Source organism: Protobothrops mucrosquamatus, unplaced genomic scaffold (assembly GCF_001527695.2).
Source record: "Protobothrops mucrosquamatus isolate PMUCROS unplaced genomic scaffold, P.Mucros_1.0 scaffold4925, whole genome shotgun sequence".
Taxonomy (NCBI): domain Eukaryota; kingdom Metazoa; phylum Chordata; class Lepidosauria; order Squamata; family Viperidae; genus Protobothrops; species Protobothrops mucrosquamatus.
In genome coordinates, this window is record NW_015390809.1 from 62146 (window position 1) to 89750 (window position 27605).

General features: G+C 42.8%; 1 protein-coding gene across 1 annotated transcript; it reads left to right on the forward strand.

Moving 5' to 3' along the window:
* Positions 1–861: 861 nt before the first annotated feature.
* INTS13 (integrator complex subunit 13) lies at positions 862–27339 on the forward strand. The gene is made up of 15 exons (XM_015828801.1): positions 862–1087; positions 1431–1505; positions 3423–3625; positions 4839–4919; positions 6138–6228; positions 6750–6878; positions 9902–9986; positions 11590–11688; positions 12304–12393; positions 15242–15420; positions 19429–19599; positions 21415–21569; positions 22457–22687; positions 25081–25220; positions 27085–27339. The coding sequence occupies exons 1-15, from the start codon at positions 863–865 to the stop codon at positions 27312–27314; spliced, it is 2184 nt and encodes a 727-aa protein (XP_015684287.1). The 5' UTR covers position 862; the 3' UTR covers positions 27315–27339.
* The last annotated feature ends 266 nt before the right edge of the window (positions 27340–27605 follow it).

Here is a 27605-nt window from a genome sequence, read left to right on the forward strand (position 1 = left end):
TTGTGGTATTATTTTGGTGAAAGTTAAAATATATATTCAAACTTTTGAATTATGTTATCCTAAGATCATAATAAAGTCTTCATTGAACCTGTCTAGTTGTAGTTCAACCTGTCCATGTGGTTTTCTTGTCAACAATCAGGAAGCAGTTTGCCACTGCTGCATTCCAGGATATGTGTGTGTGTGTGTGTGTTTTCTGCTGGGTTCACAATCTAGTAGCAGGAAGTTGTAGCAGCTGGCTGACCTTGGCTGATCTCAGAAAAGCCAAGTGGGATCAGATCTGCTTAGGACAGGGGTAGGCAACCTTGACTCTTTTATGCTGGCTCAGGAATTCTGGGAGTTGAAGTCCACGAGTCATAAAAGAGCCAAGGTTACCTACCCCTGGCTTAGGACATAAATAAGAAAACATCAAAAAAAAAATTCCTGGTGGTTTTTGTCAATACTGGCATCCAATAGTTTCATGGAATTCTCTTACGTCAATTTGGAACATAAAATATAAATACATATGAAACAACAGGAATGAACAAATCTTAATAGTGAAATGAAAAATTGCCCTGTTCAAATTCAGTAGGTATAGAACTGTAACCTAAGAATGTAAAGTATTATAAATATCTGAAAACTTACCAGATAGTTTCATATCTTCAATTTTGTGATTTCTCTCTCTCTCTCTCCCTCTCTCTCTCCCTGCAGTGCAGTCCTTTTGGTTTAATTTTATTTAAAGCATTATCTTTCGTGCGTGTAAGAAGCTGTCTTACGTAGAGAATTTTCAATGTCGTCATAGTATCATCTTCCACGTTTAATAGTCTGGTTTTTAATTTCTATAGTGTTTGCCTAAATCTTTCATTTAATTTGTTGCAGAAAGAAAATGAAGCTTTTCTCGGAGTCACACAAAACAGTTTTTGTGGTCGATCACTGCCCATATATGGCAGAATCCTGTAGACAACATGTCGAGTTTGATATGTTGATAAAGAATCGGACGCAAGGAATCATACCGCTCGCACCTATATCTCGATCCCTCTGGACTTGTTCAGTGGAGTCCTCCATGGAATACTGTAGGATAATGTATGATATATTTCCCTTTAAAAAACTAGTAAGTAACAATTATCTTCTATAAAGAATAAGGTTTTGTAAGTAAGAGGCTCTTTGCTACTTTTCTAATTCATACTTCATGCTGAGCCGCGAGTTTTGGTTACCGTGACAGTTGAATGTTATATCCACAATCAGAGTAATTGTGTTATTATGCTTGCTATGTTCCAAGTCATTAGCAAAATAAACCTCTGAATCTTAAAGTAAGAATTATTGTTACTGTTTTGTGTTGCTGTCTCATGTCTTTTCCATTGGGTTTTTCCATGACAAGTGTTACACTTTCCCCAAATCATGGATATATTTGAGCAATGTTGGTTGCCTCATTAAACCGTTACCTACGCTTTCAGGCGAACTTCATTGTGAGCGATTCTGGAGCAAATGTCTTAAACTCGTGGAACCAGGAAGACCAAAACTTGCAGGAGGTAAATTAAATTATTCAGGGTCTACGCAATTGTATTTACTTCGCAATAAAGCAGACAAATGTTTGGATGGATTCAGACAGAGATCGATTCTACTAAAATCAAAATTTAGGTCAGCCATGGCTTAAATTCAACTAAAGAACTAGTTGATGAGATTGTAGCACTGAAATGGCATCTGCGAGTGGAGACAGTCCTTCCCATTCAATCTGATCTGTGGAGGTGGTATATCCAAAGCAAGCCTCAGATTTATGAAATCCAGGGAGCTTATGATTCTCCCCTCCCTGTCCCATTTTATTCTCACAACAATTCTGTTGAGTACATTTAAGGTGAGGTACATTGACCAGCCCAAGATTATCTGCTGAGTTTTATGGCCCAATGATAATTTCAACTCATTCTTGCAAAAATATACAAGTTATAAAATTACGTTGTTGTTTTTTAAGTACTTGAGACAGTTTGGTTTTTCCTAGTGATACTGTAGTCCCATCAAGTTTATTTTCATTTCTGTTTCCTGTTTAGTTTTATGGGCAAACTGGTTGGTCTTTACCCAAATCAGCAAGGAGTTATTCCATTTCTGTTTCATAGAGCTACGTATTGACCAGTATTGGCTAATGTATTTGTCGACAGATGGAGAAAACATTTGTCAATCCTTTGCCTTTTCCTAACGTAGGATATCAACTGTTATCTGTGTATTTTTTAATCGATTGTCAGCCGCCCTGAGTCAGCCGCCCTGAGTCCGCAAGGAGAAGGGCGGGATATAAATTTAATTTAATAATAATAATAATTTAATAATAATAATGAAGCAATACGTTTGGCTTCATAGAGTTTGTAGTTGACCAAATTCAAACATAATCTGTGTCGCATGAAAATATTCAAGTCAGTTAACCGTCCATTCATTTCTTGTTTCATTTTAAAAAAAATATTACTGTACTGACGCAAAACAAATAGCAATAGCACTCAGACTTCTAGACCATTTCAAAATGCTTTACAGCCCTCTCTGAGCGGTTTACAGAGTCAGCCTATTGCCCCCAACAATCTGGATCCTCATTTTATTGACCTTGGAAGGATGGAAGGCTTGAGTCAACCTTGAACCGGTCAGGATCGAACTGCTGGCAGTGAGCAGTGAGTCAGCCTGCAATGCTGCCTTCTTAACCACTGCGCCACCACGGCTCAAATGTTCTCCCACCACGGAGGAAGCCAGAGAGCCAATTGCTATCCTTTAGCACGGCAGGACATTTATCAAGTAGGGCTGAGGAAGGTTTGGCTTTCGGTTTAGAGAAGAAGGGATAGGAAGGAGCATTCCTGTTCAATTAAAATCTAAACGAAGAGTTTTAAATCCGAGGTGGTAGATTCGTAACCGTTAAATTATACAGGAGAAACGTTTCTTTTTTTTTTATAAAATTTTATTAATTTTTCAATTAAAAACAATAACATAAATATGATGCAATTAATCACAATATCAACCCAAAAAAATAAGACTACTCAATACATTCATGGAAGTGTCCGGTGCCCCCCCCCCTGCACCCCACTCTTTCACTTTCCATACCTTCCTCCTCCCTAACCTCAACCTCTCCTCCTTCCTCCCTCTCTCCTACTTCCCTTCCTCTCTCAACCATCCCGTCTGGTGCAGTTGGGGCATCCACCGGGCACCTCCTTAAAAAAATATCACATATATAAATCTACAGTACATCAGTTTATATACATCTATCTATTCCCTTTCCCCCCTCCCCCCCCCAGGACTTCCCAGAGCTGAACCAGGTAGTAAACACACAATAATCCCATTCTATCCAAAGCTACTCATTATTACAACACACTAGTATAAACTTACTGTGACTCTAAAATAAACGTTTCTTACTAATATCTGTTTAGCTTTAGAAACTGAGAATGTTGTTGTGGAACCAAGCATATTTCTTTCTTCATCAGTTAATGGCTGCTCTGGCGGCTGTTGGGCCTCCCAATCCTCGCGCGGACCCAGAATGCTGCAGTATCCTGCACGGCTTAGTGGCAGCCGTAGAAGCTCTTTGCAAAATTACCGAGTACCAACATGAAGCCAGGACCTTGTTAATGGAGAACGCCGACCGTGTGGGAAACAGAGGGCGGATCATCTGCATTACTAACGCAAAGAGGTTTGTGACCCTCCCCTCTCCTCCTGTCATGTTATGGTACCGGTCTTGGCGCTAAGCCACCCCCACCCGTGTTCTGATTGGTCTGTACAGGCGGGTCCTCGATTTAACGACCACAATTGAGCCCAAAATTTCGATGGCTAAGCGAGACGGTTGTTAAAGTGAGTTTTGCTCCACTGTACGACTTTTCTCGCCACGACGGTTAAGGGAATCCCTGCAGGGGTGGAGTTAGTCACATGCTTGTTAGGGTGAATCTGGCTTCCCCACTGATTTTTTGCTTGTCAGAAGGTTGCCAACGGGGATCACGTGTCCCCAGGACACTGTGAGGGTCATAAGTATGAGCCAGTTGCCAAGCGGCTGAATTTTGATCACGTGACCCTGGGGGTGCTGAAAGGGCCGTGAGAAAAATGGTCACGGGTCATTTTTTTCAGTGCCGTTGTAACTTCAAACAGTCACTAAATGAGCTGTTGTAAGTCAAGGACTACCTCTATGTGACTAAAATATTAGTCAGCTGAATGTGGCCATTTGCGTGTCTCAGAGCAGATTGGAGGGGGGATAACATTCACCTCGGAATCAAGCTTGACTCCGTGGGAAGATACAGCTACGTCCGTGTTGTTTTCTTGACGCAATATCGAAGTGGTGGACTCATGATCCAAATCGTCTACTAAGGAGAATATTTGTTAATACCGAAGACCACCAGGCTTGATTAATTTGATCCTGAATCCGCACAAACATTTCTCCATTAACTTCGGAATCAAGTTATAAATTAGTAATAAAGCAATTGTTAAGGTGAAATCTCCCCAGAGTTGAGCAAATTACTGGTCATTATACTGATATGATGTTTCTTTGGGAATAGACAGAAAGCATTTTACCATAGAGCATTTTTTTTCCAGTTTTGCAGATCAGGATAAAACAGTGGCAAAACTGTAATGAACTGGAAACTTACAGCTTTTCAACTTCAGTTCAGAAAAAAGCTATTCACTAGAGCAGGAGTAGGCAACCTTGGCTCTTTTATGACTTGTGGACTTCCAACTCCCAGAATTCCTGAGTCATAAAAGAGCCAAGGTTGCCTACCCCTGCACTAGAGCACTAGGATATACAATAGCATGTTTTAAAAATAATCTTAATGAAAACATATTCACCTTTCCGTGGGTTATGATGATTACTCTGTGTATTTTTTTTTCTAAAATTGGGTTGTTTTCTTCTTTCTTTCCAGTGATAGCCATGTACGAATGCTTGAGGAATTTGTCCAGGAAACAATACACGAACACAATAAGTTAGCGGCGAATTCTGATCAGTAAGTGCACCAATTCGTAGCATTTTGACGACTATGCCTTATGTTTGGAATGTATAATCTTAAAAATGAAATGCGCAGTTGCATCGTGGACATGGAATCTGCAAGAGCTTGTTAGTTGTGGTACCTTCTGTATGAATTGCACAAGAAGTTGAATAATTCAGTGGTACAGCAAATAGTACAGTATCCAGTTCCACTTTTGACATCTTCAGTTAGAGCCGGCAAGATTCCAGGATTTAAGATCTAAGGATTCAGTATGCTTTTAATGAAACTCTAATGTTTCTGTTTCATCAATATCTTTAAATAGTTGGTTGAGAATCCTTACCTATCTTCCATGTAACGAGAGGTTGGTGGCCAAATGCTCCTCTTAGAAATTTGCATAGAAGAATGTAGGAGAGCATGTAGAATATTTATTGGAATTAGAGATTCTTTATGCCTACAGCAGTGGCCAAAATTGTGGAAACCTTTTGGGGAAAAGTATACAGTAGAAATGCTACCTTCGGTTAAGTTTCCACCAATTTTTCTTCTAATTTCTTTATAACTGTAGCCTTGTTCACTTAATAATACTATTTTACATCGCTTTCTGGGCGACCAGTCAACTCTTTGCACCATTGCTTTAATTTTATTACGTTTTACAAGCTCACTAAATGAAAGAACGCAAAAAAACCCAACCAACTTGATAGCGTTCACATAACACACTGACACATGTCCTCCTCTCAGCTTCAATACAGGACATCAATCACTGAATCCTACTGTGATCTGATTGGCTCATGGCCAAAACAAGATGACACCTGATTGGCTCTCTAAACACTCACGCTCATTGGCTACCATCAGATGAAGGAAAGCTACCTGAGATCAACCTGAGCAAGTTGTGCTTCCTTTTTCTGGTTATTTGGCTATAACTTTTCATAGAATACAGTACAGATAATTGGACAAACTTTGTTGCATTACATTCTTGATTAAATTATCTTTCCATTGATACATAATTTTATGGGACTACTCCCCAAAAAAGTGGTGTTATTAGCCATCAAACCTCAAAAATACACTTTTCCCAAAAGGTTTCCACAATTTTGGCCACTACTATAGTTATTTCCTGAATTTAATAATAACTACATTCCTGTAAACATTACAGTGACCTCTGAAAGTTTTGGTCTTCAGTTTTCATCAATGGTTGAATGCACCCTTATTTACTTTATAACAAAATATTTTGGCTTTTTTTAGTCTGATGCAGATCCAGAAATGTGAGCTGGTTTTAATTCATACTTATCCTGTCGGGGAAGAAAGCCTTGTGTCAGATCATCTTAAAAAAGAGGTAAGCGTCTTAAAGTATAAAACATTAGTTTATGAATTGTGTCTTTAAAACATCAGTTAAGCTTACATACAATATTAGAGGCAGCCAACTTACAAGTCCCTGCCCCAAGGCCACAGTAGTTTGGGGTTGTTTTTGTTTTCGACTTTGCTTATTAATTAAAATGTAACTGCGGGTTTCCTAATGAAAATCCCTCCCCAGGCTGCCAAAAATAATTAAAATTCATCATCAAATAAGTAAAAGAATTAAATAAATGAATTAAAAAGTACGGATTTGCCCCTCACCGCATGGCTGTCTCCAACCCTCTACATTTTTAAAACTGTCATATCTGTCTGATTGAAAATCCCCCTTTGTAGAATCCCATTCGTTTTTATTTTCTGCATCACCGTGGGCGAGTAGGCGGCTATGTAAAATGTTCCAAAATAAATAAACAAATCCTTTTTGAAATTGTTGTCTTGATTTACAGCCACTGAGTCTATTCGACGTCTTTGTACGTGTTTGTATTTGTCTTTTCTTTTAAAAAGCTCTCTCCTGTTTTAACCAGCGAAGTCCATAGCGTTCGGGCTGGACGGCATCTGGCCACCAGACTGAACCTTTTAGTTCAGCAGCATTTTGATCTGGCTTCAACCACTATAACTAACATCCCCATGAAGGTAAGGTTCCCCCCCGGACAGCGTCGTGGTGCCGGTGCCGCTGAGCCATTTTTTTTAAATCCGTTGAAAACGGGGTTTTTTTTACGGTTTATTTTACTGGAAATGATTTACCTTTGCTTCTTCTTTTTTTCCCCCCCTCTTCATTGTCACCTTTTTTTTTCTTGTTTCTTGTTTTTTTTTTCATTAGCCTACATTCAATGTCTGTGACCAGGTTAGTAAATTTTTACGGAGGAGGAAGAAAAAAAAAAGGATCACAGAACAAACAAATAGCCCCATTGGCTTTTTAGCGGGTTATTCAATTGTTAATGTAGCATTGGAATCTGGTTTTTTTTTTTAAACAAAAATTTCAAGTGAGGGTAGCCTTGTTTGCTTCAAATGACTTTTGTCTGTGATTCTTTTGTTTTTACGCCTGTGTTAGACATTTCCCCCCTGCTTCCCCTTGTGCATTTTAGTGGCCTAGTCAGCCTTTCTCTCCTCTGTGTCATTTCCACGTCCTCTCAACGTAAAGGTGTTTGTTAACGAGCAGAAAGCAAGAAAGCAAAGGCCCCGTCATTTTAACAAGGAAAGCACTTTTGATGAGACAATAACATTTCTTTTTTTATTTAGCGTATGGCATATCATACATGGGATAAGATTTCATCTAGATTACAGTAGTGGCCAAAATTGTGGAAACTTTTTGGGAAAAGTGTACAGTAGAAATGCCACCTTTGGTTAAGTTTCCACCCATGTTTCTTCTAATTTCTTTATAACTCTAGCCTTGCTCACTTCATAATACTATTTTACATCGCTTTCTGGGCGACCAGTCAACTCTTTGCACCATGATTTTAATTTTATTACGTTTTGCAAGCTCACTAAATGAAAGAACACAAAAAACCCCAACCAACTTGATAGCCATCACATGACACACTGACAACTGTCCTCCTCTCGGCTTCAATATAGGACATCAGTCACTGAATCCTACTATGATCTGATTGGCTCATTGCCAAAACAAGATGACACCCGATTGGCTCTCTAAACACTGGTGCTCATTGGCTACAATCGGATGAAGGAAAGCTACCTGAGATCAACCTAAGCAAGTTGTGCTTCCTTTTTCTGGTTATTTGGCTATAACTTTTCATAGAATACAGTACAGATAATTGAACAAACTTCGTTGCATTACATTCTTGATTAAATTATCTTTCCATTGATATATAATTTTATGGTACTATTCCCCCAAAAAAGTGGTGTTATTAGCCATCAAACCTCAAAAGTACACTTTCCCCAAAAGGTTTCCACAATTTTGGCCACTACTGTAATAAAACACAATAAAATATAAATGTTAAAAAGGCAACAAAATGTGGCCTGTTGTCCATAATACCTTTTAAAACTAGTAAATGCAAGGTAATCCTCTGCCTGTTTATTCAGAAGTAGGACCCAGTATGTTCTCTGCAGCTGACTCCCTATTATGTATGTTTAGGCTTCCAAATTTAACACAGATAGTCCTCGGCTTACAACTGTTTGTTTAGTGACTGTTTGAAGTTACAACAACACCCCCCAAAAATGATAGTTTTTCCACACATACGACCGTTGCAGTATCCCCATAGTCACGTGATCAAAATTCAGACACTTGGCAACTGACTCATATTTATGACGGTCGCAGTGTCCCGGGGTCACGGGACCCCCTTTTGCGACCCCCTGACAAGCAAAGTCAGTGGGGAAAGCCACTTAACAACCACGTTACTAACTTTACAACTGCAGTGATTCACTTAATAACTCTGGCAGGAAAGGTCGTAAAATGGGGCCGAACTCCCTTAAACGTCTCAGTGATGGAAATTTTGGGCTCAATTGTGCTCGTACGTCGAGGACTACCTAGTTATTTTTCCCCTGTTTTATTGGCCTTATGACTGCTGGAGGAAGTCAGATGTATGAATTGCAGTTGGGCCGACGTAAGAAAGTGAAGCATTTCCATTTGCATTGGTTTTAAAAAAAACACCCTAAAACTACACAGAAGGAAAAATTAGAGGGACAGTTTGCTGAGTTTTAAATCTGTTGTTCAGATCACAAATGCCAAAGCAGCATCTGAGCTCTTTTGTGCTCGGTAGGATGTAGCCATTTTGCTTACCCTTAATTACACTGAATTAAATTAGACGCCTTTTAAGGTTTGCAAATACCTTGTTTGCAACTGACTGACCTGTGTGTTGCCGGTCTCCTTTTTTCTTCTTGCCTTTTGTCCTTGTAATATATCTATATTTCCTCTGTACGATCCATTAAAAAAACTAAGTCCTAAGTCGGTCGGTTGGTTTTTGCTAATCTGCCATACATCATGTTTGTTGGTCTGCCCCAGCCATTTAAAAGACCCTGCTTATTTTGCTTTTTTTTGTTTTTTTGTTTTAATCCTTCTGCATGCAGCTTCTAGGCTTCAGCTGTGGCAGTCAGATCAGACTATGTGTGGCTTCTCTTGTCAACCCCCCCCCCCCCAAAAAACAAACTTCCATAAAAAAAATAAAACTGACTAGCTTTTCCAGTATTGTCAGTTCCTTCAGAAATGGAAATACTTCCTTATCTGCCATCGACTGGACAAGAAGCGGGTGCTGGATCTGTTTTTATATTGCGCTTTTATTTCATTTGGCAAATACAAATTAAAACGAGTTCCCCCGCTTTGGGCTCCCACTAAGCCAGAAAAAGCAATTTCAAGAAATCTTGAGGTCTGGCACCCCGAAATTTGTGCTTACACGAAAGCAGGTGCTTTTAAACAACGTCCTGAGTAAACATACATTGATCCAAGCTGCCTACGTCCTTTTTTTTTTCATAGAAAAGCATCTCTCTCTCTCTCTCTCTCTTTTTTTTTTGGTTTGTTTGCAGAATTCTAAGTCATTCATATTGTGAACATTCTTTTCTTTATTTTTTCCTGTTGGCAATTTTGTATTAAAAGGCAAAAAGTAACCTTGTCCCTCTGTGGATTAAAAGAAAAAGAAACTAAACTAAGAAAAACGTTTGTTCGGGCAATGTCACAGCGCGTGTTTGTTTGTTTTTTTTAAATTCAGGAAGAGCAGCATGCCAACACCTCTGCCAACTATGATGTGGAACTGCTGCATCATAAAGAAGCCCACGTAGACTTTTTAAAAAGTGGTGAGTACGGCAGCAATCAAGAATCTTTTTATCTGCAAAGGAACAAGAAAATAGTTCACCGTTTTGTAAAGCGTCTCAGCATATTTAATAATCTATACCGGGGGTAGGCAACCTTGGCTCTTTTATGACTCGTGGACTTCAACTCCCAGAATTCCTGAGCCAGCCGTGCTGAGGCGAAATGGAGAGCTTTCCATGGTGAGCCATGCTGTCTCAGGAATTCTGGGAGTTGAAGTCCACGAGTCATGAAAGGGCCGAATTTGAAGACCCCTGTGTTAGGGGGACACGATCACCATCTTTCCAGTACTTGAGAGTTACGGCTGGGCCACAACGGATTGCCCTGCTTGCATATCTGAAAATGCCTTCTGCAACTGATAGTGCTGATCGTGGACGCCAAATATAACAAAGGCTGCATAACAATGTAAAAAGATGAAAGACAACAGGCACAATCTGAAAGTCATGGCATGAAAGAAAGAAAAAAACGGAGGGAGAAGGAAAACTAGGCCTAGGTCAGGGGTAGGCAACCTTGGCTCTTTTATGACTCGTGGACTTCAACTCCCAGAATTCCTGAGTCAGCATGGCTCAGTTTGGAAACCTCTCCCTTTCCCCTCAGCACGGCTGACTCAGGAATTCTGGGAGTTGAAGTCCACAAATGATAGAGATGCCAAGGTTGGCCTAGAATAGACCAGGGGTAGGCAACCTTGGCTCTTTTAGGACTCGTGGACTTCAACTCCCAGAATTCCTGAGCCAGCCATGCTGAGGGGAAAAGGAGAGGTTTCCAAGCTGAGCCATGCTGGCTCAGGAATTCTGGGAGTTGAAGTCCACGAATCATAAAAGAGCCAAGGTTGCCTACCCCTGATCTGTACAGATTGAGCCCAAAATTTCCATTGCAAGATAGTTGTTAAATGAATCACTGCAGTTATTAAGTTAGTAACACAGTTGTTAAGCGAATCTGGCTTCCCCCATTGACTTTGCTTGTCAGAAGGTCGCAAAAGGGGATCACATGACCCAGGAACACTGCAACTGTCATAAATACCAGTCAGTTGCCAAGCGTCTGAATTTAGTTGAAGTGATCTTGGGGATGCTCCAACGATCGTAAGTGTGAAAAACGGTCATAAATCAGTTTTTTCAGTGCCCTTTTACCTTTGAACAGTCACTAAATGAACTGTTGTAAATCGAGGACTGCCTGCAATATAAATTTCATAAATAATAACAAATAAGGATATTTTACACTTTTTTTTCAAGAACAACAACAAAAGAAACATATATCATTTTAAAGCATCCAAGTTTCCTGGATAGGACCCACAGCGTTTCTTGCACCAGCAAAAAACACCCACCAATTTCCTATTTTGACATCCAAGGAAATTTTGTAGGAAGAAAAATGAGAAATCTCTGTTAAAAGAATTACAGGATCGTGTCTTCAGAGTAATATTAATGCTAATGGATTAGTCTACAGAATATAATGGGGACCTCAAACAACATGCCTTCTTGCTTTCCTTGGTTAATGCTTGTTTTAGCAAGACCGTTATTTTGTCCCTTTTTCAGTCATGTTGCTATTAAAATATTGTTAACTTATATTAATTAATCTTTCGACTCTGTATCACAGGTGATACTCATATGGGTAGCAGCAGCAGCAGCAGCAAAGAGGGCACATTCAAAGAAACCATCACTTTAAAATGGTGTACCCCAAGAACAAATAGTGTTGGTAAATATTTATTATTCCTCTAAAGCTTTTCACGTGTGGCTTAATGCTAGAGCAGTGGTTCTCAAGCTTTTTAATGCCGCGACCCCAACCGGTCGTAAGTCGAGGACTAAACCGGTCATAGGTCGAGGACTAAACCGGTCGTAAGTCGAGGACTACCCAACCGGTCGTAAGTCAAGGACTTTCCCTGCCCGGGAGCACCGCACATGCGTGGTTCCGCCCCCTGCGCTGGCCGAGGCGTAGCTGGCAAGCGGCAGAGACGGAGCAGGCCGACCACCAGCTGGCCCAGCCCAAGGGAGGTAAGGCACCCGCCGGAAAAGGGGGAAAAAATGGCGGACAAAAAAAATGGCGGACAGCCTTGCTTGGCGACCCCCGTGAAATGGTTGATCGACCCCAAATGGGGTCCCGACCCACAGGTTGAGAACCACTGTTCTAGAGATTGTCCTGTTCTTTTTTTCCACCACTAAATTATGGCAATGGGGCCTGGTCCTGTTTTTAAACCAGGAACGTGCCTGGATGACATAACTTCAAACTCTTTCTGTAAAGAATATAACTCTTAATTGAGGTCAGGTATTCTTTAAGAATTGTAAACATTCTCTCTTTTTTTTTTCTTTTCAGAACTGCATTATTGTACCGGAGCGTACAGAATATCCCCCGTAGATGTGAACAGCCGTCCTTCTTCTTGTTTAACCAACTTTCTTCTTAATGGTAAAACATAGTCACTCAACCCTCAAATGACACAACGATTGCAGTTTATACTGACTGCGGATTTGGGATTCAACTAGGACAGTGATGGCGAACCTTTTAGAGACCGAGTGCCCCAAAACCGCCCCCCGCCCCCACTCCGCCTCCTGCCCTGCCTGCTCCGCCCCCTGCCCCGCCCACCTGCAGGGCCACGCACCGCCTCCATGGCCCGCTGCAGATCGCCCAGGCAGCCCTGCAGCGCCATCGCAGCCACACCCTCCGCCCACACCCCGCAGCATCATCTGTACGCTATGGGGCACGAGAGTGGAGTCTTGTCCCTGCTGCCCGGCTATGTCCTTGGCTGTGCTGCTCCGTGTGGGCCACGCCCGGGGGTGATCCTCCAGGGGGGCTGCTGGGGAGGAGGGGGCCGTGGGGGAGGCGGGGCTGGGGCGACGGTGCATGTGCCCACAGAGAGGGCTCCGAGTGCCGCCTCTGGCACGCGTGCCATAGGTTCGCCACCACTGAACTAGGAGAAACGCCATCTGAGACAAGGGTCAGATTCAGTGTTGGCTCAGATCTAGGAATCTGTTTCAGCTCTAAGAGGGCATCCACGCTTCTGGCAAAAATGGAGGACTTCTCTGGAGCACCCAACGGGAATGAGAGAGCTCCAGAGCTCCTGCTTTTGCTGACCCTTTCCTTTCCTTTCAGTATGTTGTTAGCCTTAATTTTTTTAAAGTTGGGCAGACAGGATGCATCTGGAATGGAAAATCTTGTATTCTGTTATTTGGGCAAGATTCACTTCCTAAGAGCCAATCCAGTCTAGTGGTTCAGGCTCTGGACCATCTCAGGAGGGACCCAGATTCTTGTGGATCCTCAGCCATGGAGACTTGGTATCTTCCTTCAACCCAACTTCACTTCAGAGATGCTTTTCAAGGGATAAAGGGGAGGCGGGAGCATAGATGTGCCGCCTTAAACGTCTGAAAGAAAGGCACAACACAACTTTAACACGCTCCTTCTGTGTTAATTATGACGGGGGTTTTATTCACTGGTGGTTGAAGCGTCTATTAGACCAAACCAGCAAGTGGAAAGAAGAATGAAACTAAGGCCATCAAGATAGATAGGACCAGAACCGGGATGAGATCCTGTCACTCACGCAATCGGTCCAGGAATGGATGGAATAGCGTGGTTTTCCACTGTGGTTTTCCACTTATTTGGCATCTAGAAGTCTGCTATTTGATTGATTTCTGATTTATTATTATTTATTCAGCGTACAATGAGAACACGACAGAAGAAAAGCGAACCTACCCATTTTTTTTATCATACTGTAAACCAGAAGGATGATTAGGTATCGCATGGAACAGGGGTAGTCAACCTTGGCTCTTTTATGACTCGTGGACTTCAGCTCCCAGAATTCCTGAGCCAGCTGTGCTGGCTCAGGAATTCTGGGAGTTGAAGTCCACGAGTTATAAAAGAGCCAAGGTTGACTACCCCTGATCTAGGTTATGGATGTCCCAAAGGTGCTTTTTCAGGAGGCAACTGGACTGTCTTGTTTTTAGAATAGAATAGAGCTGGAAGGGACCTTGGAGGTCTTCTAGTCCAACCCCCTGCTCCAGCAAGAGAGCTTATGCCATTTCGGACATATGGCTGTCCAGTTTCTTCTTAAAAACCTCCAGTGATGAAGCGCCCATGATTTCTGGAGGCAAGCTGTTCCACTGGTTTACTGTCCTCACGGTCAGGAAATTTCTCCTTAATTCCAGGTTGCTTCTCTGATGAATTGTTCTGACAGGAAATTTCTCAGTTCTAACTTGGATCTCTCCTTGATTAGTTTCCATCCATTTCTTCTTGTCCTGTCCTCAAGAAGTTTAGAGTAACATATGAGGATTCTCTCAGTTTTTCTCACAATTATCGAACCAGATTTGGTAGTGAAAGACTGACTGGCCCAAGGCCAGCCGGTGGGCTTCTCTAGCATGTGGTGGGCTGGAGTGTGGATCATCTGGTCCAGGGGTAGGCAACCTTGGCTCTTTTATGACTCGTGGACTTCAGCTCCCAGAATTCCTGAGCCAGCCACGCTGAGGGGAAAGGGAGAGGTTTCCAAGCTGAGCCATGCTGGCTCAGGAATTCTGGGAGTTGAAGTCCACAAGTCATAAAAGGGCCACGTTTGAAGACCCCTGGGTTAGGGGGACACGATCACCATCTTCCAGTACTTGGGGGACTGCCACGGAGAAGAATTGATTTATTTTTCAAAGCACCTGAGGGCAGGACAAGAAATAACCAGTGGAATTAAACCTAGAACTAAGGAGAAATTTCCTGTCATTGAGAAAAATCAATCAATAGAGTTGTGGGTATTTCATCTGTTGAAGGTTTTCAAAAATACCCTGGACAAACACCTGACTGGGATGGTGTAAGGCAGGGGTAGGCAACCTTGGCTCTTTTATGACTCATGGACTTCAACTCCCAGAATTCCTGAGCCAGCCACGCTGAGGGGAAAGGGAGAGGTTTCCAAGCTGAGCCATGCTGGCTCAGGAATTCTGGGAGTTGAAGTCCACGAGTCATGAAGGGGCCATAGTTTCCCCATGCTGGCTCAGGAATTGTGGGAGTTGAAGTCCATGAGTCATAAAAGAGCCAAGGTTGCCTACCCCTGTTCTATGCCAAGGGTGGGCAACCTTGGCTCTTTTATGACTCATGGACTTCAACTCCCAGAATTCCTGAGCCAGCCATGCTGAGGGGAAAGGGAGAGGTTTCCAAGCTGAGCCATGCTGGCTCAGGAATTCTGGGAGTTGAAGTCCACGAGTCATAAAAGAGCCAAGGTTACCTACCCCTGGCATAGAACATTATGCTCAGTAATTAGTAGAGCCTTTTCCCCTCTCCACAGGCCGTTCTGTGTTGTTGGAACAACCTCGCAAGTCTGGCTCTAAAGTCATCAGTCACATGCTGAGCAGTCACGGAGGAGAGATTTTCCTGCACGTGTTAAGCAGTTCTCGATCCATTCTGGAGGATCCCCCTTCCATAAGTGAAGGGTGCGGGGGCAGAGTCACCGACTACAGGATCACCGTGAGTTCGGCTGAAATCTAAATCTTAAAAAACAAAAGTTAAAATTGTTAGAATCTAAGCTTCCGTTCTAATAGAAATAGGCTTTAAAATATGATCACAGAAATGGTGAGCACCCGTTACTTCTTCCACAAGTGCAGTTTCACCTACTTGATGTCTGAAAAAAGATTTGTAAGTCTTCAACTTTCTTTTCTTTAGTAAAGTCTGGTCTTAAGGTACCCGTTCTAGCTTGTAGTATTATTGTAATTATATAAAAGCAATGTCTTTATTCAAATAAAGAATAGACGCATGCTCACATATATATTCATTTTAATAATCTGGAATGGAAAAGCTTTTGCAAATAGNGGTACGCTCCCACAGAGCGGGCCTCCTCAGGGTGCCGTCGGCCAAGCAATGTCGGCTGGCGACCCCCAGGGGGAGGGCCTTCTCTGTGGGTGCCCCCACCCTCTGGAACGAACTACCCCCCGAGATCCGGACGATTCCGGACCTCCTACCTTTTCGCCGCGCCCTCAAGACATGGCTTTTTCAACAAGCGGGTCTGGCCACGGAGAATTTTTAAAAAGGGACAATTTTAATTCAAATCTTAATTAATTATACAGCGAAAAAAAAATATTTGGTTTTTAATAGGTTTTTTATGGGGGGACGATGTTTTATGTGTTTTAATATGCTGTAAGCCGCCCTGAGTCCTATAGGGAGAAGGGCGGCATATAAATCCATGTAAATAAAATAAATAAATAAATAATAAATTATCTGTACTGTATTCTATGAAAAGTTATAGCCAAATAACCAGAAAAAGGAAGCACAACTTGTTCAGGTTGATCTCAGGTAGCTTTCCTTCATCTGATTGTAGCCAATGAGCATGAGTGTTTAGAGAGCCAATCGGGTGTCATCTTGTTTTGGCAATGAGCCAATCGGATCACGGTAGGATTCAGTGATTGATGTCATGTATTGAAGCTGAGAGGAGGACATTTGTCAGTGTGTTATGTGATCTCTATCAAGTCGGTTAGGGTTTTTTTTGTGTTCTTTCATTGAGTGAGCTTGTAAAACGTAATAAAATTAAAATAATGGTGCAAAGAGTTGACTGGTTGCCCAGAAAGCGATATAAAATAGTATTATGAAGTGAAGAAGGCTACAGTTATAAAGAAATTAGAAGAAAAATGGGTGGAAACGTAACCAAAGGTGGCATTTCCGCTGTACACTTTTCCCAAAAGGTTTCCACAATTTCTTGTAACACAAAACTGTTAGTCTTTCGTAAGATTTGTGGGTTAAGTCTGTATCTGGATGTGATTAGCGTGGACGTTCATCAAATAATGAAACTTTCAGTAATACTAACAATTCACTTTACTGAAAAACCAGTCCGAGCATCATTTTTTATATGCCTATCAAGGAAGTTCACGAAGAATCTTTGTTTTCATTTTTATTTATTTTTTAAATCTTCTAGGTGGTGCCATTAGCCAGCGTCATTGTAAAAGAAACACTGACAGATGAAGATGTGCTCACCTGTCAGAAAACAATTTACAGTCTAGTAGAAATGGAAAGGAAAAACGATCCGTTGCCAATATCAACCGTTGGGACGAGAGGGAAGGGCCCTAAAAGGCAAGCGTGTATTTTTCTTGGGGGGGGGGAATATAATTAAAATTAAAGTTTGGATGCAAAGATTGACACACCGCTTCCAACCAGCATAATTCTGTATTATTTAGTTATATTTTATTATGCTAAGTGCTCGGTGTATCAAAAGAAGCTGCCATAATATAATTTGCTCTTAAGAAAGCATATGGCTTTCATGGACTCCATTTTTCTAGATCAGGGGTAGGCAACCCTGGCTCTTTTATGACTCGTGGACTTCAACTCCCAGAATTCCTGAGCCAGCATGAGGGAAACTATGGCCCCTTCATGACTCGTGGACTTCAACTCCCAGAATTCCTGAGCCAGCATGGCTCAGCTTGGAAACCTCCATTTCCCCTCAGCATGGCTGGCTCAGGGATTCTGGGAGTTGAAGTCCACGAGTCACAAAAGAGCCAAGGTTGCCTACCCCTGCTCTAGTGAGTTGAATCCATCTTGGAAGAGGCAGTTTGAATACAGGTAGTCCTTGGCTTACAACTGTTTAGTGACTGTACTAGTCGCAACAATACTGAAAAAAGGGACTTGTAACCGTTTTTCACACTTACAACTATGATCACATGATCAAAATTCAGCTGCTTGGCAACTGACTCATATGTATCGCAATTGCACTGTCCCGGAGTCATGTGATTTCCCCTTTTGTGACCTCCTCATGAGCAAAGTCAACGGGGGGGGCCAGATTCACTTAATAGCCGTGTTACTAATTTAACACCTGCAGTGGTTCGCTTAACAAGCGAGGCAAGAAAAGTCGTAAAATGGGGCAAATGTCTAACAAATGTCTCGCTTAGCAACATAAATTTTGGGCTCAGTTGTGGCCGTGAGTCGAGGACTACCTGTGTCTCCAGAAAAAAAGACAACCAGAAGTGAAAGCAGAATTAGAAGTGGTGTCTGTTGTTTACTTGAGGTCCCTTCTTTTGTGTTCTCGTCCAGAGACGAACAGTACAGGATTATGTGGAACGAACTGGAGACCCTTGTTCGGGCTCACCTCGCCAACTCGGAGAAACATCAGCGTGTCTTGGAGTGTCTTCTGACTTGCAGAAGTAAACCTCCCGAAGAAGAGGAGCGCAAGAAACGGGGCAGGAAGAGAGAAGAAAAAGAGGACAAAGGAGAGAAAGCAGGGAAAGATTATGAATCGGAAAAATCCTGGCAGGAATCTGAAAGGTGAGCTTTCAGGGTGGATGGGATTTGCGTGAAGGACACAAAGAGCTAGTTTGCCCTACCTTGATCAAAACGGGAATGAGAGACTTCCAGGAGACATGGGCCTCCGGAATAATTTTCAGGAACCAGCTGGTTGCCAATAGGACGGGCAACACAACGCCACCTTGAAGTTCGCTAGCGATGGCAATCAGTTCCTGCTGGCAGCCTCCCTCGGTGCTGGTTTTGTTGCCTCAGTAATTTATCTGAAGATAATATTTATTTTGGATTAACAGTGGAATGCCTCTTAAAACACCAACTGATCATGAGGTAATGCTCGTTTCAAAGACATTCATTACATCCCGTAGATTTTTAATCTATTAATATCCAAAACGGGTTTTTTCTAAATACTTTTATCGTACATACTTAAGGATAAGAAGAGAAATTTAGGTCCTAAAATACACCGGCAAAATTGGGTTCGGTTAATCCTTTGAAAATTGGGGTGACCTGCAGATAAGCCAGTTCATGAAAATTAAAACATAAGAAAATGTTTAGGGGTTGTCTTATGTTAATGTATGTTATGTTATGTTATGTTAATTTTAATTTGTATACCGCCCTTCTCCCATAGGACTCAGGGCGGTTCACAGCATATTAAAAAACAACTACTATACACAAAATACAAAAATACAGAAATACAAAAATAAAAACCCCAATAAAAGCCGAATTAAAAACCAAATATTGCCAGCTGTGTTTCCGATTAAAATTACTTTTAAAATCATCCCTACCTAAAATCCTCCCTAGGTCAGGCCCGCTTGCTGGAAAAGCCATGTCTTGAGGGCGCGGCGGAAAGTAAGGAGATCCGNCCTACTTGATGTCTGAAAAAAGATTTGTAAGTCTTCAACTTTCTTTTCTTTAGTAAAGTCTGGTCTTAAGGTACCCGTTCTAGCTTGTAGTATTATTGTAATTATATAAAAGCAATGTCTTTATTCAAATAAAGAATAGACGCATGCTCACATATATATTCATTTTAATAATCTGGAATGGAAAAGCTTTTGCAAATAGCGTACAAGTGATTTTTTAAAAAAAAGTTGTAATATTTTTTGCACCTTTGACCATTCGCATGGAACAGTATGAACCTCTCTTTCAAGCCAAATTAATGTAATATTTAAAAAAAGATGTAGTGACAGAAATGGATATTATATTTTAGCCATCTCTTGGAAAGTCTGCTAATTTTATTTTATTTTTTTCTATATACAGGATTTTGGTGAATTTATGAGAGAAAATAGGCTGGCTCCTTTTCTAGAACCGAGGTACAAGAACGATGACAGCCTTGAGATTCCTTTGGAACGAGCCAAAGATCAGCTAGAGAAACACACCCGTTACTGGCCCATGATTATTTCGCAGACCACCATATTCAACATGCAGGCGGTAGGTCAGGGGTGTCAAACTCAATTTCATTGAGGGCCGCATCAGCATTGGGGTTGCCCTTGGGGGGCCAGGTGGGTGTGGCCTACTGGGTGGGCGTGGATGGAGTGGGTGTGGCCTACTGGGTGGGCATGGCCAGCTCTACATCATTCGCGTCAAGGGTGCCTGTGGGGGCCTGGGCAGGAGTGGGACAGATCTGAGGGTCTCTGGCAGAAGGGGGTGGGACCGGGGCAAGTGCCAAGGCATGGTCCATTTCTTCATTCTTCACAAAGGGTGACACCTCCCCAGCATGCACCCAGGGGGCGGGGCCGGGGCCGACGCGGCAGGGGTTCCTCGCTGTTTCCAGACGGCCTTGTGGAGCTAAGACTGAATGTGTTTCAGCATAGATGGCCACCACAAAATTGTACATTGGCTCCCGGCTGGCCAGAGCCAGGGCCAAAGCAGCGGGGGCCGTTCCCTCACTGTTTCCAGAATGGCTTCGCGGGCCACATAAAACCACTTCGCGGGCCGCATCCAGCCCCCGGGCCTTGTGTTTGACATGTCTGCGATAGGTAATCCTGGCCGTCTTGAGTTCCCAGCCATCAGTCATGTTTTACTGACAAATGTCCAGATCTCACTGAAGGTGGAACTCTTCGAGTATATTGGGCAATTGAACATCCATGGGATGTGACTGCTTGATGGTTAAATTATACAAGTGGGTCTTAAACCACGAAACGATCTATTTCTGTAAATCTTGTGCTCCTCCAAGACTTCTAGCATCTCTTCCTTCTTTCTTAGTGGCTGTTTTTGCACCTTGTTTTGTCAGCATTAGAAACACTGAGTTGGCTGTTAAAAGGGAGTACATTTTGATAACAGTCTTTGGGAGATTCCAGATGCAGTGCTCCTAGATATTGGAAAAACCATTGCTGGCTTATTCCGAGATAAAAAATGGCAGTTGGTTGTTCTTTTGGTCCATTTTATTATGGTATCTATAACAATAAGACTACAGTAGTGGCCAAAATTGTGGAAATCTTTTGGGAAAAGTGTATTTTTGAGGTTTGGTGGCTAATAACACCACTTTTTTTTTGGAGTAGTACCATAAAATTATATATCAATGGAAAGATAATTTAATCAAGAATGAAAGTTTGTTCAATTATCTGTACTGTATTCTATGAAAAGTTATAGCCAAATAACCAGAAAAAGGAAGCACAACTTGTTCAGATTGATCTCAGGTAGCTTTCCTTCATCTGATTGTAGCCAATGAGCACGAGTGTTTAGAGAGCCAATCGGGTGTCATCTTGTTTTGGCAATGGGCCAATCAGATCACAGTAGTATTCAGTGATTGATGTCATATATTGAAGCTGAGAGGAGGACATTTGTCAGTGTGTTATGTGATCTCTATCAAGTCGGTTGGGTTTTTTTTGTGTTCTTTCATTTAGTGAGCTTGTAAAACGTAATAAAATTAAAATAATGGTGCAAAGAGTTGACTGGTTGCCCAGAAAGCGATATAAAATAGTATTATGAAGTGAAGAAGGCTACAGTTATAAAGAAATTAGAAGAAAAATTGGTGGAAACTTAACCAAAGGTGCCATTTCCACTGTATACTTTTCCCAAAAGGTTTCCACAATTTGTTGTAACACAAAACTGTTAGTCTTTTTTAAGATTTGTGGGTTAAGTCTGTATCTGGATGTGATTAGCATTTCAAATAATGAAACTTTCAGTAATACTAACAATTCACTTTACTGAAAAACCAGTCAGAGCATCATTTTTTATATGCCTATCAAGGAAGTTCACGAAGAATCTTTGTTTTCATTTTTATTTATTTTTTAAATCTTCTAGGTGGTGCCATTAGCCAGCGTCATTGTAAAAGAAACACTGACAGATGAAGATGTGCTCACCTGTCAGAAAACAATTTACAGTCTAGTAGAAATGGAAAGGAAAAACGATCCGTTGCCAATATCAACAGTTGGGACGAGAGGGAAGGGCCCTAAAAGGCAAGCGTGTATTTTTTTGGGGGGGGGGGGGGAATATAATTAAAATTAAAGTTTGGATGCAAAGATTGACACACCGCTTCCAACCAGCATAATTCTGTATTATTTAGTTATATTTTATTATGCTAAGTGCTCGGTGTATCAAAAGAAGCTGCCATAATATAATTTGCTCTTAAGAAAGCATATGGTTTTCATGGACTCCATTTTTCTAGATCAGGGGTAGGCAACCCTGGGTCTTTTATGACTCGTGGACTTCCAACTCCCAGAATTCCTGAGCCAGCATGGCTCAGCTTGGAAACCTCCATTTCCCCTCAGCATGGCTGGCTCAGGAATTCTGGGAGTTGAAGTCCACGAGTCACAAAAGAGCCAAGGTTGCCTACCCCTGTTCTAGTGAGTTGAATCCATCTTGGAAGAGGCAGTTTAAAGACAGGTAGTCCTCGGCTTACAACAGTTTGTTTAGTGATTGCACTAGTCGCAACAGTACTGAAAAAAGGGACTTGTAACCGTTTTTCACACTTACAACCCAGGGTCACATGATCAAAATTCAGCCGCTTGGCAATTGACTCATATGTATCGCAATCGCATTGTCCCGGAGTCATGTGATTTCCCCTTTTGTGACCTCATGAGCAAAGTCAACAGGGGGCCCAGATTCACTTAATAGCCATGTTACTAATTTAACACCTGCAGTGGTTCGCTTAACAACCGAGGCAAGAAAAGTTGTAAAATGGGGCAAAGCTCACCTAACAAATGTCTCACTTAGCAACATAAATTTTGGGCCGTGAGTCGAGGACTACCTGTGTCTCCAGAGGAAAAAAAAACAGGCGTGAAAGCAGAATTAGAAGTGGTGCCTGTTGTTTACTTGGGGTCCCTTCTTTTGTGTTCTCGTCCAGAGACGAACAGTACAGGATTATGTGGAACGAACTGGAGACCCTTGTTCGGGCTCACCTCGCCAACTCGGAGAAACATCAGCGTGTCTTGGAGTGTCTTCTGACTTGCAGAAGTAAACCTCCCGAAGAAGAGGAGCGCAAGAAACGAGGCAGGAAGAGAGAAGAAAAAGAGGACAAAGGAGAGAAAGCAGGGAAAGATTATGAATCGGAAAAATCCTGGCAGGAATCAGAAAGGTGAGCTTTCAGGGTGGATGGGATTTGCGTGAAGGACACAAAGAGCTAGTTTGCCCTACCTTGATCAAAATGGGAATGAGAGACTTCCAGGAGACATGGGCCTCCGGAATAATTTTCAGGAACCAGCTGGTTGCCAATAGGACGGGCAACACAACGCCACCTTGAAGTTCGCTAGCGATGGCAATCAGTTCCTGCTGGCAACTTCCCTCAGTGCTGGTTTTGTTGCCTCAGTAAATTATCTGAAGATAATATTTATTTTGGATTAACAATGGAATGCCTCTTAAAACACCAACTGATCATGAGGTAATGCTCGTTTCAAAGACATTCATTACATCCCGTAGATTTTTAATCTATTAATATCCAAAACGGGTTTTTTCTAAATACTTTTATCGTACATACTTAAGGATAAGAAGAGAAATTTAGGTCCTAAAATACACCGGCAAAATTGGGTTCAGTTAATCCTTTGAAAATTGGGGTGACCTGCAGATAAGCCAGTTCATGAAAATTAAAACATAAGAAAATGTTTAGGGGTTGTCTTATCTGAGGGTGCTGCATTTTGAACTGCATTTTGATTCAAAATCAAAGATTGGATTAACCCTGGATGGGCTTTTATGTAAGTATCTAGGGCAGGGGTAGGCAGCCTTGGCTCTTTTACGACTCGTAGACTTCAACTCCCAGAATTCCTGAGCCAGCCATGCTGAGGAGAAAGGGAGAGGTTTCCAAGCTGAGCCATGCTGGCTCAGGAATTCTGGGAGTTGAAGTCCACCAGTCATGAAGGAGCCATAATTCCCCCATGCTGGCTCAGGAATTCTGGGAGTTGAAGTCCACGAGTCATAAAAGAGCCAAGGTTGCCTACCCCTCATCTATGGTAACATGACCATATATTTAGAATATTTTTAGAAATATAGAGTCCTAAATGCTTAATGTACAAATGACAAAACTCAATTCTTCATAGCTTTTAAAGGCTAATGGAGTAGCTTTATCCTCCCTCGAGATCTACTAATGCTGATCCCAGTTGTGTCTCTGAAGGAGCTGCCGTATTTTGGCCTCCCTTGGCAACAAATGTTCGGAAAGGTTTTGTTTCCCGCATATCCACCACCGCTCTTGTTTGGAATTTATCCATGGGGTTAGTTCTGATCTTGGCCCCGCTTGCGCCGAGCCTCTGCTGTCTTGGTGAACAGCTTTCTAGTGTCAAGAACATTGGCATCCCAAGAAACGAGCTTTGTGTGCTGATGGACCCTTCTCAGGCAGGGCAATGTTTCTGCTGGGCTTCTTCCTCATCGCTTGAGAGTTTCCATATTCACCTGAAATTTCTGCACGTGTTCCTTGGACAGCGCGATTAGCAGGTTCTCCGCATTTTCCGAATGTTCGTAGAGCGCTTGCTTTTTTTTTTATGGTCCATCAAGTTGTCCCCTTCAGGTAGGACCCATACGTGGGGCTATTTCTCAAGCGCCATGGAAATCAGGAGATCCAGGCCAGTTCAAATGGTTACAACGATTTATGGCGAGCTGAAGCTCTCTCCACAAGAACCCAAACTACTAACCGCCAAGGGAAATTAGCGGGAGATAAGGAATTCAAGGTGGGCTGGACTGAAGTCTCTTGTGGGCATGAAGGGACTCGTGATTAATGACATGTTTGAACCTTCCCTCGGGCTCAGCCTCGGTCGTGTCCTACATCCTTATTCCTTAGCTCAGGGGTGTCAAACTCAATTTCACTGAGGGCCGCATCAGCATTGCGGTTGCCCGGGGGAGGGCAGGTGGGTGTGGCCAGAATGGGTGCAGCCTACTGGGTGGGTGTGGATGGAGCGGGTGTGGCTACTGGGTGGGCGTGGCCAGTTCTACATCATTCGCATCAAGGATGCCTATGGGGGCCTGGGCAGGAGTGGGACAGATCTGAGGGTCTCTGGCAGAAGGGGGTGGGATTGGGGCAAGTGCCAAGGCATGGTCCACCGGGGCAAGTGCCAAGTTGGCCACCACAAAATTGTACATTGGCTCCCTCCGGCCTGGGCCAGGGCCAAGGCAGCAGGGGCCGTTCCCTCACTATTTCCAGGATGGCTTCACGGGCCACATGAAACTACTTTGCGGGCCGCATCCGGCCCCCGGGCCTTGTGTTTGACATGTCCGCCTTAGCTGGTTTTGTGACGTGGATTTCTAGTTCCTAACTGGTGACCTCTTCCGTTGCCTTGTCATTGGGAGATGGATGCAGGAGGAACCATCCGTCCTCCCTGTGTGGCTTCAAGGAAGGAAAGACTCCATCGTTATCCGCTTAGGTAGCCCTCCTTGGAACTGAAGAGGACTGAAAGGGCCAGGTTAAATAAGTGTGTAATTACACACCACAAGCGTGCGTCCTTCAGGTCACCATTACCAAATTTGTTTTCTCTTTTGTCTCCGAAGGCTAAAAGGTTTATTAGATCGTGAGAAAGAGGAACTCGCAGAAGCAGAAATCATTAAAGACTCTCCGGATTCCCCAGAGCCGCCCAACAAGAAGCCTCTTGTTGTAATGGAAGACTTGCCAGGGCTGGAAAAAAATAAAGGTACAAGTCCAAATAATTGCAAGTTTTCAAAAAAAAAAAAAAAAAAAAAAAGGGAAGCGATGGCTTATGGAGGGCAATATTTTTATTTATAGCAAAATATACATAGTATACATCAGTGGTGGCGAACCTGTGGCACGCGTGCCAGAGGTGGCACTCAGAGCCCTCTCTGTGGGCACGCGCGCCCATGCCCCAGAGATGGCAACTGTTCCTCTTCAACCAGCCGCCTGCAAACTCATCGAGGTCCCACGTGGCTGGATGCAACCCGGCACGGCTGGTTTCCCTCCCCCCCCGTCCCGTCCCTCCTGACCTCGCATGCTCTCCTTTTCCCAGGCACGACCCACTGCATCGCCTCCTCAGCTGTCGGCCGGCCGGCCAGCTCAGAAGCAGCTTGTCTGAACTGCTGGTGGCGGGCTACAGAGCCCCAGAGTGCGCTGGTTGAGGGGCCAGCAGGCTGTGGCTGTTGACGAACACCGTTGGCCCCCCATGCGCTCGCTGGCCTCTGTGTGCGGGGGCCGATGGTGTCAGGCAGCAGCCGCCCTGCCTCGCCTCACCCCACAGGATGAGCCTCCTGCCTACCACCGCACCTACCAAAGACCCCCTGGATCTCCCCCAACCCTGCCCACCCCCCACAGGCGTCCCTCCCCACGAGCAACATCGAGGTGACCATGCCCACCTTGGCCACACCCACCCAATCTGCCATGACCACAGCCACGGCCATCCAGTGGGCCACGCCCACCTGGCACCCAGCGATGCATAAGTGGGTTTTGGGTTGCAGTTTGGGCACTCGGTCTCTAAAAGGTTCGCCACCACTGGTATACATGCTGGGTGAGCAGAATGTCGGTAAGAGCTGCAGCTAAACTTCTGTTAAGCAAAACATTGCAGATCCAATTCTGCCGATCTAGATCCTGCCTCAACTTAGGGAATGGGTCTTATTCCAGAAAAGTAAGTAGAATTAAATGTTGTTTGGTGTCAGTTTATTACTACACCGTAGCGTTACAGGAAGTCCTCGACTTACCACCACAATTGAGTCCAAAATTTATGTTGCCAAGCGAGACTTTTGCTAAGTGAATTTTGCCCCGTTTTATGACCTTTCTTGCCACAGTTGTTAAGTGAATCACTGCAATTCTTAATTTAGTAACACGGTTGTTAAGTGAATCTGGGCTTCCCCCATTGACTTTGCTTGTCAGAAGGTTGCAAAAGGGGATCACGTGACCCCAGGACACTGCAACCGTCATAAGTACATGCCAGTTGCCAAGCGTCCGAATTTTAATCACGTGACCGTGGGGATGCTGCAACGGTCGTAAGTGCGAAAAACAGTCATAACTCACGTTGTAAGTTAAGGACTACTTGTATATACTAACATAGATGCTTCTGATTTATACCTTTTTGTCGTACAGAGGCAGTTTTGGTAGTAGTTATTTTATTTGTTCATTAATGCCCCGTCCTAGAAAACCTTTCTTCCATATGGGGAGGAGGCCTAGTGTGGAATAACTAAGTCCACTCTGCCTTTTTCCCCCCCATTATTACATTTTCTTAAACTCTGCAGTTGTCATTGTGTTACAGGTCAACAACCAGACTGTCCCTGTAGTTTTCACACACTGGTGACTGTCCAAAATTGTACTGATAAGGCTTTGTTTTGGATTTTCCCTGGCGTGAAAATAAAAAAAAATAATGTGAATTCTAGATTATTGTTCTTAACACATTGGAGGGGCGATTGTGGATTTGACTACAAAAAGTAAGGCAAATAAGCATACAAACCCAGGAAAAGGCCTTTTTTCTTTGGAGTGCAAGTATGAAAGTAAGATTTAAGGATGCAAATTAATGAGGGCTCTTACCTTTTCTTCATTCATTTTTACTTTTTTAGGGCCAATATCCCTTCTGTCTCTTTGGAGCAACAGGATTAATGCTGCAAATTCTAGAAAACATCAAGAATTTATTGGCCGCTTAAATTCTGTCAACAATAAGGCTGAACTGTATCAACATCTTAAAGAGGAGAATGGGTTTGTATCTCAACATAGCTTGCTACAGGATGCCTGGTTATTTCTGGTTAATAACTTATCTGAAAATTTTGCCCTTAAATACATTAAACTATAATCTTAATAAATAACATGAAGGCTTCCCTTCTCTTTGTTCAAAATGATGGCATTAAAATATTTTGATAGCGACATCACATGCACGTATAGTTCGCCACTTAAAATAAGCATTATGAATAAAGAGAAAAATGGTGACATTCTTATTTAGCCTTTGAAAAATTTCAAAGACTTAATTCGTGTAAATATTGTCTTGCAAAGGAAATTTTTATATGGATATTGGTTAATTGATAGCAAAAATCTAGTGTATTAGGATACATTTTTCCTCAACTCAGCAGGAATTCCTGAGCTGAAT